General features: G+C 42.5%; 1 protein-coding gene across 3 annotated transcripts in view; it reads right to left on the bottom strand.

The window, feature by feature from the left end:
* Positions 1 to 15,726, bottom strand: part of MAP3K5 (mitogen-activated protein kinase kinase kinase 5) — a 690,524-nt gene that overhangs the window by 303,362 nt on the left and 371,436 nt on the right. For all 3 annotated transcript variants that reach the window (XM_053710886.1, XM_053710887.1, XM_053710888.1), the window contains exon 9: positions 11,549 to 11,708. In XM_053710886.1, coding sequence (XP_053566861.1) covers positions 11,549 to 11,708 — 160 coding nt within the window. The remainder of the gene's footprint in view (positions 1 to 11,548; positions 11,709 to 15,726) is intronic.

Here is a 15,726-nt window from a genome sequence, read left to right as displayed (position 1 = left end):
ATTCTTTCGGGAGGCTGCCGTCCGGCAGTCTCGTAAGCCAATCTGATGATGCTTTTAATCCAAAAAGAGAGAGAGGTAGAAGTTGCTTTTTGACCTCTCCTTTTACCTGAATAAACAACAAACAAGGAAGATGTTTGTCTAAAATCCTTTGTAGCATCTAAATAGAATTTTAGAGCGCGAACAACATCCAAATTGTGCAACAAACGTTCCTTCTTTGAAACTGGTTTCGGACACAGAGAAGGTACGATAATCTCCTGGTTAATGTTTTTGTTAGAAACAACTTTTGGAAGAAAACCAGGTTTAGTACGTAAAACCACCTTATCTGCATGGAACACCAGATAAGGAGGAGAACACTGCAGAGCAGATAATTCCGAAACTCTTCTAGCAGAAGAGATTGCAACTAAAAACAAAACTTTCCAAGATAATAACTTAATATCAACGGAATGTAAGGGTTCAAACGGAACCCCCTGAAGAACTGAAAGAACTAAGTTGAGACTCCAAGGAGGAGTCAAAGGTTTGTAAACAGGCTTAATTCTAACCAGAGCCTGAACAAAGGCTTGAACATCTGGCACAGCTGCCAGCTTTTTGTGAAGTAACACAGACAAGGCAGAAATCTGTCCCTTCAGGGAACTTGCAGATAATCCTTTTAGCAATCCTTCTTGAAGGAAGGATAGAATCTTAGGAATCTTAACCTTGTCCCAAGGGAATCCTTTAGATTCACACCAACAGATATATTTTTTCCAAATTTTGTGGTAAATCTTTCTAGTTACAGGCTTTCTGGCCTGAATAAGAGTATCGATAACAGAATCTGAGAACCCTCGCTTCGATAAGATCAAGCGTTCAATCTCCAAGCAGTCAGCTGGAGTGAAACCAGATTCGGATGTTCGAACGGACCCTGAACAAGAAGGTCTCGTCTCAAAGGTAGCTTCCAAGGTGGAGCCGATGACATATTCACCAGATCTGCATACCAAGTCCTGCGTGGCTACGCAGGAGCTATCAAGATCACCGACGCCCTCTCCTGGTTGATCCTGGCTACCAGCCTGGGGATGAGAGGAAACGGCGGGAACACATAAGCTAGTTTGAAGGTCCAAGGTGCTACTAGTGCATCCACTAGAGCCGCCTTGGGATCCCTGGATCTGGACCCGTAGCAAGGAACTTTGAAGTTCTGACGAGAGGCCATCAGATCCATGTCTGGAATGCCCCACAGCTGAGTGACTTGGGCAAAGATTTCCGGATGGAGTTCCCACTCCCCCGGATGCTCCTTAAAATAACGGAACCGGAGCCGTTTTTAACTTTAACCCCTTTACAGTCCCTGGTATCTGCGTTGCTGAGACCCAACCAAGCCCAAAGGGGAATACGATACCAAATGACGCCTTCAGAAAGTCTTTTCTAAGTATCAGAGCTCCTCTCACATGCGACTGCATGTCATGCCTCTCAAAAACAAGTGCGCAACACCGGCGCGAAAATGAGGCTCTGCCTATGATTTGGGAAAGCCCCTAAAGAATAAGGTGTCTAAAACAGTGCCTGCCGATATTATTATATCAAAATACCCAGATAAAATGATTCCTCAAGGCTAAATATGTGTTAATAATGAATCGATTTAGCCCAGAAAAGGTCTACAGTCTTAATAAGCCCTTGTGAAGCCCTTATTTACGATCTTAATAAACATGGCTTACCGGATCCCATAGGGAAAATGACAGCTTCCAGCATTACATCGTCTTGTTAGAATGTGTCATACCTCAAGCAGCAAGAGACTGCTCACTGTTCCCCCAACTGAAGTTAATTGCTCTCAACAGTCCTGTGTGGAACAGCCATGGATTTTAGTGACGGTTGCTAAAATCATTTTCCTCATACAAACAGAAATCTTCATCTCTTTTCTGTTTCTGAGTAAATAGTACATACCAGCACTATTTTAAAATAACAAACTCTTGATTGAATAATAAAAACTACAGTTAAACACTAAAAAACTCTAAGCCATCTCCGTGGAGATGTTGCCTGTACAACGGCAAAGAGAATGACTGGGGTAGGCGGAGCCTAGGAGGGATCATGTGACCAGCTTTGCTGGGCTCTTTGCCATTTCCTGTTGGGGAAGAGAATATCCCACAAGTAAGGATGACGCCGTGGACCGGACACACCTATGTTGGAGAAAGTAGGAACGTAAGCTTAAGAGCCGTCCCATTTGTGATTTAGCACCCTGAGTAGCGCTTGCTGATTGGTGGCTTAATTTAGCCACCAATCAGCAAGCGCTACCCAGGTGCTGAACCAAAAATGGGCTGCATCATAAGCTTACATTCCTGCTTTTTCAAATAAAGATACCAAGAGAACAAAGAAAAACCAAATTTATGCTTACCTGATAAATTTATTTCTCTTGTGGTGTATCCAGTCCACGGGTTCATCCATTACTTGTGGGATATTCTCCTTCCCAACAAGAAGTTGCAAGAGGACACCCACAGCAGAGCTGTCTATATAGCTCCTCCCCTAACTGCCACCCCCAGTCATTCGACCGAAGACAAGCAAGAAAAAAGGAGAAACTATAGGGTGCAGTGGTGACTGTAGTTTAAAAATAAAAAACACCTGACTTAAAATGACAGGGTGGGCCGTGGACTGGATACACCACAAGAGAAATAAATTTATCAGGTAAGCATAAATTTGGTTTTCTCTTGTAAAGGTGTATCCAGTCCACGGGTTCATCCATTACTTGTGGGATAGCAATACCAAAGCTATAGGACACGGATGAAGGGAGGGACAAGGCAGGAACTTAAACGGAAGGCACCACTGCCTGTAAGAACTTTCTCCCAAAAATAGCCTCTGAAGAAGCAAAAGTATCAAATTTGTAGAATTTAGAAAAAGTATGAAGCGAAGACCAAGTCGCCGCCTTACAAATCTGTTCAACAGAGGCCTCATTTTTAAAAGCCCATGTGGAAGCCACCGCTCTAGTGGAATGAGCTGTAATTCTTTCAGGAGGCTGCTGGCCAGCAGTCTCATAAGCTAAGCGGATTATGCTTCTCAGCCAAAAAGAAAGAGAAGTTGCCGAAGCCTTTTGGCCTCTCCTCTGTCTAGAGTAGACAACAAACAAAGCAGATGTTTGACGAAAATCCTTCGTAGCTTGTAAATAAAACTTTAAAGCATGAACCACATCAAGATTGTGTAAAAGAAGTTCCTTCTTTGAGGAAGGATTAGGACATAATGAAGGAACAACAATCTCCTGATTGATATTCTTATTAGATACTACCTTAGGAAGAAACCCAGGTTTGGTACGCAAAACTACCTTATCTGCATGGAAAATCAGATAAGGGGAATCACACTGTAAAGCAGATAACTCCGAAACTCTTCGAGCCAAGGAGATAGCTACTAAAAACAGAACTTTCCAAGATAAAAGCTTAATATCTATGGAATGCAAAGGTTCAAACGGAACCCCTTGAAGAACTTTAAGAACTAAATTTAAATTCCATGGCGGAGCAACAGGTTTAAACACAGGCTTAATTCTAACTAAAGCCTGACAAAACGCCTGAACGTCTGGAACCTCAGCCAGACGTTTGTGCAAAAGAATAGACAGAGCAGAAATCTGTCCCTTTAAGGAACTAGCTGACAATCCTTTCTCCAATCCCTCTTGGAGAAAGGATAAGATTCTAGGAATCCTGACTTTACTCCATGAGTAACCCTTGGATTCACACCAATGAAGATATTTACACCATATCTTATGATAGATTTTCCTGGTGACAGGCTTTCGAGCCTGAATTAAGGTATCAATGACCGACTCGGAAAAACCATGCTTTGATAGAATCAAGCGTTCAATCTCCAAGCAGTCAGACACAGAGAATTTAGATTTGGATGTTGAAAGAACCTTGAAGTAGAAGGTCCTGCCTTAGCGGCAGAGTCCATGGTGGAAAGGATGACATGTCCACCAGATCTGCATACCAAGTCCTGCGTGGCCACGCAGGAGCTATCAAAATCACTGAAGCTCTCTCCTGCTTGATCTTGGCAATCAGACGAGGGAGCAGAGTTAACGGTGGAAACACATAAGCCAGGCTGAAGGACCAGGGCGCTGCTAGAGCATCTATCAGCGCTGCCTTGGGATCCCTGGACCCGTAACGAGGAAGCTTGGCGTTCTGACGTGACGCCATGAGATCCAGTTCTGGTTTGCTCCATAGTTGAATCAACTTGGCAAATACCTTCGGATGGAGCTCCCACTCCCCCGGATGAAAAGTCTGCCGACTTAGGAAATCCGCCTCCCAGTTCTCTACTCCTGGGATATGGATAGCTGAGAGATGGCAAGAGTGAACCTCTGCCCATAGAATTATCTTTGAAACCTCCAACATTACCAGGGGGCTCCATGTTCACCCCTGATGGTTGATATAGGCTACAGTCGTGATGTTGTACGACTGAAATCTGATGAACCTGACCGCAGCTAGCTGAGGCCAAGCCTGAAGAGCATTGAATATCGCTCTTAGTTCCAGAATGTTTATTGGAAGGAGGGCTTCCTCCTGAGTCCACGAACCCTGAGCCTTCAGGGAGTTCCAGACTGTGCCCCAGCCCAGAAGGCTGGCATCTGTCGTCACTATAGTCCATTCTGGCCTGCGGAAACTCATTCCCCTGGACAGATGGACCTGAGATAGCCACCAGAGAAGAGAATCCCTGGTCTCTTGATCCAGATTTAGCAGAGGGGACAAATCTGTGTAATCCCCATTCCACTGATTGAGCATGCACAGTTGCAGTGGTCTGAGATGTAGGCGGGCAAACGGAACTATGTCCATTGCCGCTACCATTAAGCCGATTACTACCATACACTGAGCCACTGACGGCTGAAAAGTGGAATAAAGAGCACGGCAGGAAGTTAGAAGCTTTGACAACCTGACCTCTGTCAGAAAAATCTTCATTTTTACTGAATCTATCAGAGTTTCTAGGAAGGAAACTCTTGTGAGAGGGGAGAGAGAGAACTCTTTTCTTCGTTCACCTTCCACCCGTGAGGCCTCAGGAATGCCAGAACAATGTCCGTATGGGACTTGGCGATTTGAAAATTCGACGCCTGTATCAGAATGTCGTCTAGGTAAGGAGCCACCGCTATGCCTCGTGGCCTTAGAACCGCCAGAAGGGACCCTAAAACCTTTGTAAAGATTCTTGGTGCCGTGGCTAACCCGAAGGGAAGAGCCACAAACTGGTAATGCCTGTCTAGGAAGGCAAACCTGAGAAACCGATGATGATCTCTGTGTATCGGAATGTGGAGATAAGCATCCTTTAAGTCCACGGTAGTCATATATTGACCCTCCTGGATCATAGGTAGGATGGTTCGAATAGTCTCCATCTTGAAGGATGGGACTCTGTGAAATTTGTTTAGGATCTTGAGATCCAAGATTGGTCTGAAAGTTCCCTCTTTTTTGGGAACTATAAACAGATTTGAATAGAATCACTGCCCCTGTTCCTCCCTTGGAACTGGGTGGATCACTCCCATAACCAGAAGGTCTTGAACGCAACGTAAGAATGCCTCTCTCTTTATCTGGTTTGCAGATAATTGTGAGAGATGAAATCTCCCCTTTGGAGATGAGGCTTTGAAATCCAGAAGATATCCCTGGGAAACAATCTCCAGAGCCCAGAGATCCTGGACGTCTCTTGCCCAAGCCTGGGCGAAGAGAGAAAGTCTGCCCCCAACTAGATCCGGTCCCGGATCGGGGGCTACTCCTTCATGCTGTCTTAGAGGCAGCAGCTGGTTTTTTGGCCTGCTTTCCCTCCAAGCCTGGTTAGGTCTCCAGACTGGCTTGGACTGGGCAAAATTTCCTTCTTGTTTTGCAGCAGAGGAAGTTGAAGCTGCGCCACTCTTGAAGTTTTGAAAGGAACGAAAATGAGTCTGTTTGGTCCTTAATTTGTTGGACTTATCCTGGGGAAGGGCGTGGCCTTTTCCTCCAGTAATATCAGAAATTATCTCCTTCAGTCCAGACCCGAATAGGGTCTGCCCTTTGAAGGGGATGTTGAGAAGCTTAGACTTTGAAGTAACGTCAGTTGACCAGGATTTAAGCCATAGCGCCCTATGCGCCTGAATGGCAAAACCTGAATTCTTAGCCGTTAGCTTTGTTAAATGAAAAACGGCGTCATAAATTAATTAATTGGCTAACTTAAGGGCTTTAAGCCTGTCTAGGATATCATCCAACGGGGTCTCCACCTGAAGAGCCTCTTCAAGAGACTCGAACCAGAAAGCCGCTGCAGCAGTGACTGGGGCAATGCATGCAAGAGGCTGGAGAATAAAACCTTGTTGTATAAAGATTTTCTTAAGGAAACCCTCTAATTTTTTATCCATTGGATCTCGGAAAGCACAACTGTCCTCGACGGGGATAGTTGTACGCTTAGCTAGGGTAGAGACTGCTCCCTCCACCTTAGGGACCGTCTGCCACGAGTCCCGTATAGCGGCATCTATGGGAAACATCTTTTTAAAAGCAGGAGGGGGAGAGAACGGTACACCTGGTCTATCCCATTCCTTCGTAATAATTTCTGAAAAGCTCTTAGGGATTGGAAAAACATCAGTGTAAACAGGCACTGCAAAGTATATGTCCATTTTACACAATTTCTCTGGGACTACAATAGTGTCACAGTCATCCAGAGTCGCTAAAACCTGAGCAACAAGCGGAGGTGTTCAAGCTTAAATTTAAATGCTGTCATTTCAGAGTCAGACTGAAGTAACGCTTTCCCTGAATCAGAAATGTCACCCACAGATAGAAGCTCTCATGCTTCGGCTTCTGTACATTGTGAGGGTATATCAGACATAGCTACTAAAGCATCAGAAAGCTCTGTATTTGTTCTAACCCCAGAGCTGTCACGCTTTCCTTGTAACCCTGGCAGTTTGGACAATACCTCTGTGAGGGTATGATTCATAACTGCCGCCATGTCTTGTAAGGTAAACGCATTGGACGCGCCAGATGTACTAGGCGTCACTTGCGCGGGAGATATAGGTTCTGACACATTGGGAGAGCTAGGTGGTTTAACCTCCCTTTTGTCAGTCTGAGAAACCTCTGGTGATAAATCTTTAAAAGCCAAAATATGATCTTTATAACTTATAGAAAGGTCAGTGCATTTGGTACACATTCTAAGAGGGGGTTCCACAATGGCTTCTAAACATAATGAACAAGGAGTTTCCTCTATGTCAGACATGTTTAACAGACTAGTAATGAGACCAGCAAGCTTGGAAAACACTTTAATAAATGTGAAAAAGCAATTAAACAAAAACGGTACTGTGACTTTAAGAGAAAAAAACTACCACATAAACTGCAAAACAGTGTTAAAAAGTACTAAACTCTACGAATTTTTTACAGTGTGTATAAGAGACTAAAGCAGCATTGCACCCACTTGCAAATGGATGATTAAACCCTTAGGCCCCATACCGGATTAGAAAAACGGTAAAACCATTAAAAAACAGTCAAACACACTGCCACAGCTCTGCTGTGGCTCTTACCTGCCCTTAAACACGATTTTTGCAGCAAAAAAAACCTCTATAGTGGTCCTAGATGCCAGAGGACTCCTTTAGGGAAGCTGGATGTCTCAGTCTGAATATCAACTGCGCATAAAGTGCGCAAAAATAGGCCCCTCCCACCATGCACTCAATGTCAGAGGGCCTTAAAAAAGTACTCCTAGGAGTAATCTAACAAGCCATGTGGAAAACTAGGCCCCAAATAAAGATTTATCACCCTCAGAGAAAAAATGTTTTTTCTGTAAGTTATGCAAACGTTTTTACACTAAGTAACATGAGAGTTAACATGAATATTACCCTTATCTTGTAAGCATGATCCCAGTCGTTGTTAAATCACTGTATCAGGCTTACCTCAAATATATCAGGCACTGTCAGCATTTTCTAGACCTTATCATCTCTCTAGAAAATAATATACTGCACATACCTCAAAGCAGGTGATCTGCCAACCGTCCCCCCAACTGAAGTTGTCTTTCCATACACTTCAGTTATGTGTGAGAACAGCAATGGACCTTAGTTACAAACCGCTAAGATCATCAACCTCCAGATTCTTCTTCCAATTTCTGCCTGAGAGTAAAACAGTACAACGCCGGTACCGTTTAAAAATAACAAACTCTTGATTGAAGGTAAAAAACTACACTAAGTCACCACATATCTCTTGATACTTCCTTTCTTGTCGAGAGTTGCAAGAGAATGACTGGGGGTGGCAGTTAGGGGAGGAGCTATATAGACAGCTCTGCTGTGGGTGTCCTCTTGCAACTTCCTGTTGGGAAGGAGAATATCCCACAAGTAATGGATGAACCCCTGGACTGGATACACCTTTTCAAGAGAAAATGTATAATAGGAGTAAATTAGAATGTTGCTTAAAATTGCATGCTCTATCTGATTCATGAAAGAAACATTTTTGGTTTAGTATCCCTTTAATTGACCCCTTCATGTACAACCCCCAATGCAACCGTTTACAGCCAAGAGACAAAATCACATAAAAGGTACCCTATTCATATCACAAAAAATACCCACAAAAAAACAAAAACCTAACAATAAACAAGCAAAAATAAACTCCTTCTTTCAAGATATTTCTCTTTCTTAGTCCTCATTCCAACTAGGCCAATCGTCAGCCTCTTTTGCGTGCCAGGGTCCCCCCATGTCCCTCTTACTTCAGTCAGTCTGGGTGTAGTTCAGTGTTTTCCTATTTTTTTTTTAAAAAACAATTCTGATTGGTTAATAGAGTAAGCAAACATAATTATGTTTAGAGTTTTAACAGTTAAAACTGAGCTCTCTCAATTTCCGGATTTTTTAGGTTAGGTAGGACAGTAGCCTGAGGTCATGAGGGAGCAAGGGTAGGCAAGCGGGACAATTTTGAAAGTGGAACTGAGTTGTGATCGGTTGTGAGATATGGTGAAGGTTAATTGTAGTGGGGTAGTAATGGTTTGTGTTTTTGATTAAAAGGACAGTCTAATTGGTGAAAATTGTTATTGTTTAAAGATAAAGAAAATCCCTTTATTACCCATTCCCCAGTTTTGCATAACCATCACTGTTATATTAATATACTTTTTACCTCTATGATTACCTTGTATCTACTGTAAGCCTCTGCATACTGCCCCTTATTTCAGTTCTTTTTACAATCTTGCATTCTAGCCAATTAGTGCTGGTTCTTGATTAACCATTATCATTCTCCAGAAGAGTGTGCACAATGTTATCTATATGGCACACATGAACTTGCACTGTCTGGCTGTAATATTTAAAAAGCTAAAAAAAAAGCACTGAGATAACGGCAGTCAGGGGTTTAGCAATAGGCAAACTTAGAGGTTATAAAGTATTTTAATATAACAATGTTGGTTATGCAAAGCTGGGGAATGGTTAGTAAAGGCGTTGTCTATCTTTTAAAACAATAAAATAAAAACAGAATTTATGCTTACCTGATAAATTACTTTCTCCAACGGTGTGTCCGGTCCACGGCGTCATCCTTACTTGTGGGATATCTCTTCCCCAACAGGAAATGGCAAAGAGTCCCAGCAAAGCTGGCCATATAGTCCCTCCTAGGCTCCGCCCACCCCAGTCATTCGACCGACGGACAGGAGGAAATATATATAGGAGAAACCATATGGTACCGTGGTGACTGTAGTTAGAGAAAATAATTCATCAGACCTGATTAAAAAACCAGGGCGGGCCGTGGACCGGACACAACGTTGGAGAAAGTAATTTATCAGGTAAGCATAAATTCTGTTTTCTCCAACATTGGTGTGTCCGGTCCACGGCGTCATCCTTACTTGTGGGAACCAATACCAAAGCTTTAGGACACGGATGAAGGGAGGGAGCAAATCAGGTTACCTAAACGGAAGGCACCACGGCTTGCAAAACCTTTCTCCCAAAAATAGCCTCCGAAGAAGCAAAAGTATCAAATTTGTAAAATTTGGCAAAAGTGTGCAGTGAAGAACAAGTCGCTGCCTTACATATCTGGTCAACAGAAGCCTCGTTCTTGAAGGCCCATGTGGAAGCCACAGCCCTAGTGGAGTGAGCTGTGATTCTTTCAGGAGGCTGCCGTCCGGCAGTCTCATAAGCCAATCGGATGATGCTTTTAAGCCAAAAGGAAAGAGAGGTAGAAGTCGCTTTTTGACCTCTCCTTTTACCAGAATAAACAACAAACAAGGAAGATGTTTGTCTGAAATCTTTTGTAGCCTCTAAATAGAATTTTAGAGCACGGACTACGTCCAAATTGTGTAACAAACATTCCTTCTTTGAAACTGGATTCAGACATAAAGAAGGTACAACTATCTCCTGGTTAATATTTTTGTTAGAAATAACCTTAGGAAGAAAACCAGGCTTAGTACGCAAAACCACCTTATCTGCATGGAACACCAGATAGGGCGGAGAACACTGCAGAGCAGATAACTCTGAAACTCTTCTAGCAGAAGAAATTGCAACCAAAAACAAAACTTTCCAAGATAGTAACTTAATATCTATGGAATGTAAAGGTTCAAACGGAACCCCTTGAAGAACTGAAAGAACTAGATTTAGACTCCAGGGAGGAGTCAAAGGTCTGTAAACAGGCTTGATCCTAACCAGAGCCTGAACAAATGCTTGAACATCTGGCACAGCTGCCAGTCTTTTGTGTAGTAAGACAGATAAAGCAGAGATCTGTCCCTTTAGAGAACTTGCAGATAATCCTTTCTCCAAACCTTCTTGTAGAAAGGAGAGAATCTTAGGAATTTTTATCTTATTCCATGGGAATCCTTTGGATTCACACGAACAGATATATCTTTTCCATATTTTATGGTAAATCTTTCTAGTTACCGGTTTTCTGGCCTGAACCAGAGTATCTATCACAGAATCTGAAAACCCACGCTTCGATAGAATCAAGCGTTCAATCTCCAAGCCGTCAGCTGGAGGGAGACCAGATTTGGATGTTCGAATGGACCCTGAACTTGATAGAAGAATAAAAACTACATTTAAACACCAAAAAACTCTTAACCATCTCCGTGGAGATGTTGCCTGTGCAACGGCAAAGAGAATGACTGGGGTGGGCGGAGCCTAGGAGGGACTATATGGCCAGCTTTGCTGGGACTCTTTGCCATTTCCTGTTGGGGAAGAGATATCCCACAAGTAAGGATGACGCCGTGGACCGGACACACCAATGTTGGAGAAATCAAGTAGCCTTTCCCTTTAAGGTTCTGTGGGAGAGACAGTGTTTAGGATTTATTTTGTTGGAGGAAGAATTGTGGTTTAGATCATAATGATATAACTGCTTATTGTTAAGTCAATAGTTCCTAACCAGACTTTTCATTGTTGTCAGTTGTTATTTAGTTATATTAATAAAGCTTTTGTCACTATAAAATTGTGATTTAATTGTGATCCTGTTGCAGAAATGTAAAAAAATGTAGAAATAAAAGCTATAATCATCTCCATTTTGTAACATGGCTGATATTTTGCCCATACTCTTTACATGACAACAATACTTTTTTGCATATATAAGTAAAATAGTAAATGAAGGTGAATAGTAATTAAATTCCTTTTTTTAAATAATAATAAAAAATCAACAATGGCCCCAACATTATGATTATATATAGTCACTAAAAATAAAACATTATGACTGCTTACCATGCTGGTGCCTTCAATTTAAAAAGCCTTTCAGCTGCCTGGACCACTCTCATATGGTCATTGGCCAAAACACTAGCCCCCAGGTAAAAGCCAACATCCCAATAACTCTGCAGCTTCTCCAGGTTTCCTTTTTTGCCAAGCAGACTGCTGAGCTTCACACCTAGATTCATAGACAAAAAGGGGTTATGAGAAAAAGGAACAACATGATATTATAAAAGGCCGACGTATTAGAACAGACGGATTATAATTGCTTCTGATAAGCATTATTTAAAGCACCTACCTGGAATGGTTTATCAGGAAGTCATAAATGCACTAAACTAAATGAACCAGATCTGTCAATTATCATTTTACCAGAGCAAATTATTTGTACAGTTGTAAAGGGTCATGGAACTAAAGGAACATAAATCTCAAAAGCAATTTCATAATGTGTTAACAAGAGCAGCTTTAACCGTATAAAAGTGAAAACAAATATTATAAAGATTAACATATTATTATAAAGTGTGAAGTCCTATGTGATTATGCCTCTGTATCCAACAACACTCTGCATAAGATTTATTATTCTAACTTGTGATTAAAAAACACGGACAGATAAACTAACTGTCATCTGGAGCCTCTTCACACTCTCCAAGGTCTATAGTTCTGAAATGAATCAATTTACTTAGACTCACAAGTCTCTCAATTTCGTAGTGAATGAGATCTATAAAATAATGCCGGAAATGGAGAGATGGTTGACCATAGAGGGCTTTTGAAAATGAGTTATTGATCAACCCTGATGGGCTATTTTTGGACCTTGTGATTGTACTGTACTAACAACCAAATCCGAGTTGGTGAGTTAGTAGTTTTAAGATATACAAAATCTAGCTTAGTTGTTTCAGATAGGGCATGCAATTTAAAAAAAAATTCCAATTTACTTTTGTCTTCAAATTTGCTTTGCTCTCTTGGTATCCTTTCTAGCATTGTTTCTAGCAGTGTTATACATTGTTGCAAACACAAACACTATTGACATAATGTTCTAAAGTAACATGCTCGCTCCTGAGCTTCTATGAGCCTACCTAGATTTATTTTTCACAAAAGTATACCAAGAGAACAAAGCTAATTTGTCAAAATAAGTAAAATTGGAAAGTTGTTTAAAACTGTATTTTCTAGGCCGTTGCGCTCACCAGGAAGGCCCTTCATTGTATCACATTGTTGGAGCTATATATCAAAGTATGTACCCAGTGGCACCTTACGCCTCTAATACTTTTTAAAATCTCACCTGCAAACTCTCCTATGTGTTGGAGAGGATGCGGGATGGTGGGGGCGCCAGCACATGTATGGTGGGAATGCCCAGTACTGCAGTCTTCTGGAAAGTACTTTTACTCAAACGTGTGAGCCTCGATCCTCTCTTGAGAAGCTCAAGCTTTTTCACCTGGACATCAAACTGTCGTCAACTCATAACGAACTATTAAGCGTTTATATATTTACAGCTGCCAAATTATCCATAGCCAGATTATGGAAACAAACGAAACCACCAACGTGGAACGACGTTGCTAAGATACTGAGTTATGTATGAAGGGTCCAATCTTTACTCAAAACAACAAACTACTCCTGCATTCTCAGATTTGGGATCAATGGAAAATGATCAAATAGACCTAAAAGAACCTCCAGAAAAAGGGGAGGGGACCTATCTCTGGGTTATGTGTGTTTTTTTTTTCTCCCCCTCACCTCCCTCGCCATGTCCACCTCCTTTTCCTGCCCCCCCCCCCTGACTATTCTTGCAGACTGACTTTTCATATCAGATATTGGTTTAGTTTCACCTTCTTTTCCCACCATTTCATGACCTTCCATAGCATGGAATAGCTACACTAGCATTCTCAGACTGTTGGTCAATGGACCTTATCTTATTTTATTCTTTTTTCTGTATTTTGAATACTATGCAGTTAACTTGGGCATTTATGCATATATATATATATATATATATATACTTAACCTGTTAGCCCTCACTGAAACTTGGCTCTCCTCCTCTAACACAACTGCTGTAGCCTCTCTGTCCTATGGCGGCCTGCACTTCAGTCACACTCCCAGGCCTGGAGACAAACAAGGAGGAGGAGTACGAATTCTCCTGTCTCCACACAGTACCTTTCACTGCATTCCTTCACCCCCCTCTCTTTCCTTCTCATCTTTTGAAGTTCACGCTATCCGCCTCTTCTCCCCTATAGCTCTTCGTGTTGCAGTTATCTATCGGCCCCCTGGCCCAACATCACAATTTCTGGACCACTTTGAAGCCTGGCTTCCACATTTTCTCTCTTCTAATGTCCCTTCTCTCATCTTAGGGGACTTCAACATACCCCTTGATAAGCCTAACACGCCTGCTGCCTCTAAACTTCTATCCCTTATCACCTCTTTAGGCCTGTCCCAGTGGACAACATCTCCAACACACTGTGAAGGCAACTCCATAGACCTGGTCTTCACAAATCTCTGTGCCGTTTCCAACTCTCTTAACTTCCCCTTTCCTCTCTCTGACCACCATCTATTAACATTCTCTCTCACTCTACCTGCTACATCGTTGCAAGCCCCCAAAAAACTACTACCTCACAGGAATTTAAATGACTTGGATCTCTCAGACTTTTCCACTCAACTGAGTCCTCTGCTCTCTGACATTTCATCCCTCTCTTGCCCAACCCTCGTGAGTCTACAGTATAATTCGGCACTAAAATCAACACTTGACAAAACTGCACCCTCCACTCTTCGACGTACATCAATCACTCGACGGCAACCGTGGCACACTAAACAGACCAGATATCTTCAGCGATGCTCATGGGCCGCTGAACGGCAGTGGAGGAAATCACGCACCTTTGCTGATTTCCAACATTATAAATTCACCCTTAAGTCCTACAACTCTGCGCTCAGCCTGGCAAAACAAGTCTATTTCTCCTCCCTCGTGTCATCTCACGCATCCAACCCCAGAAATCTGTTCTCAACCTTTAACTCCCTTCTACGTCCGCCTGCCCCCCCGCCCACTACCAACCTCACTGCTCAAATTATTGCTGATCACTTCAAAAATAAAATTGACACCATTAGAAAAGAGATCTGCACCTCGCACCCCGCAAACCCAGCGATCCTACCCACCCCTTCTATTAACAAAAATCTATGCTATTTCCCTCCTGTAACAGAGGAAGAAGTCTCTGCACTCCTATCCTCGGCTCATCTCACAACCTGCCCACTTGACCCTATTCCTTCACGACTTATTCCCCTTCTCTCTGCTTCACTAACCCCTACCCTAACTCATCTCTTTAACCAATCCCTCACTGCTGGCACATTTCCTGACACATTTAAGCATGCGTCAATCATACCAATCCTAAAAAAGCCCTCGCTTGACCCCTCCACGCCTTCTAACTATCGACCGGTCTCCTTACTTCCCTTTGCTTCAAAATTATTGGAACGACTAGTCTATAATCGGCTAACTCAATTTCTCACAACTAACTCCTTACTTGATCCACTACAATCTGGTTTCCGCCCTAAACACTCAACAGAAACCGATCTTGCTAAAGTAACAAATGACCTGTTATCAGCCAAAGCAAAAGGCCATTACTCATTACTAATTCTTCTTGACCTGTCCGCAGCTTTTGACACAGTTGACCATCCTCTCCTCCTAAAAATACTACATTCATTTGGCATCCGAGACACAGCCCTCTCCTGGTTTGCATCATATCTTTCAAACCGCTCGTTTTCAGTTTCCTTTAACAACATATCTTGTGATCCTATGCCTCTCTCAGTTGGAGTACCGCAAGGCTCTGTCTTGGGTCCCTTGCTTTTCTCTCTTTATACATCCTGCCTTGGAAAACTTATAGCCTCCTTTGGATTCCAGTACCACCTATATGCTGATGATACCCAAATCTATCTTTCCTCTCCTGATATCTCTCCCTCTTTACTCAACCAGATTTCTGACTGCCTCTCTGCAATTTTCTCTTGGTTGTCTTCACACTACCTCCAACTCAATCTGTCCAAAACTGAACTGCTTCTTATTCCCCCCTCTTCGAGACATCCGACACTTGACATTTCTCTGATGGTTGGAGACTCTATTCTCAACACCTCACCCCAGGTCCGCTGCCTTGGGGTCACACTAGACTCAGAACTCACATTCAACCCACATATACAAACGCTTACCAAATCCTGCCGGTCACACCTACGCAACATTT

The sequence above is a fragment of the Bombina bombina genome, chromosome 4, assembly GCF_027579735.1.
Source record: "Bombina bombina isolate aBomBom1 chromosome 4, aBomBom1.pri, whole genome shotgun sequence".
In the NCBI taxonomy this organism is placed as follows: Eukaryota; Metazoa; Chordata; class Amphibia; order Anura; family Bombinatoridae; genus Bombina; species Bombina bombina.
Note: the sequence above shows the minus strand (reverse complement) of the source record. Positions and strands in the feature narration are given on the sequence as shown.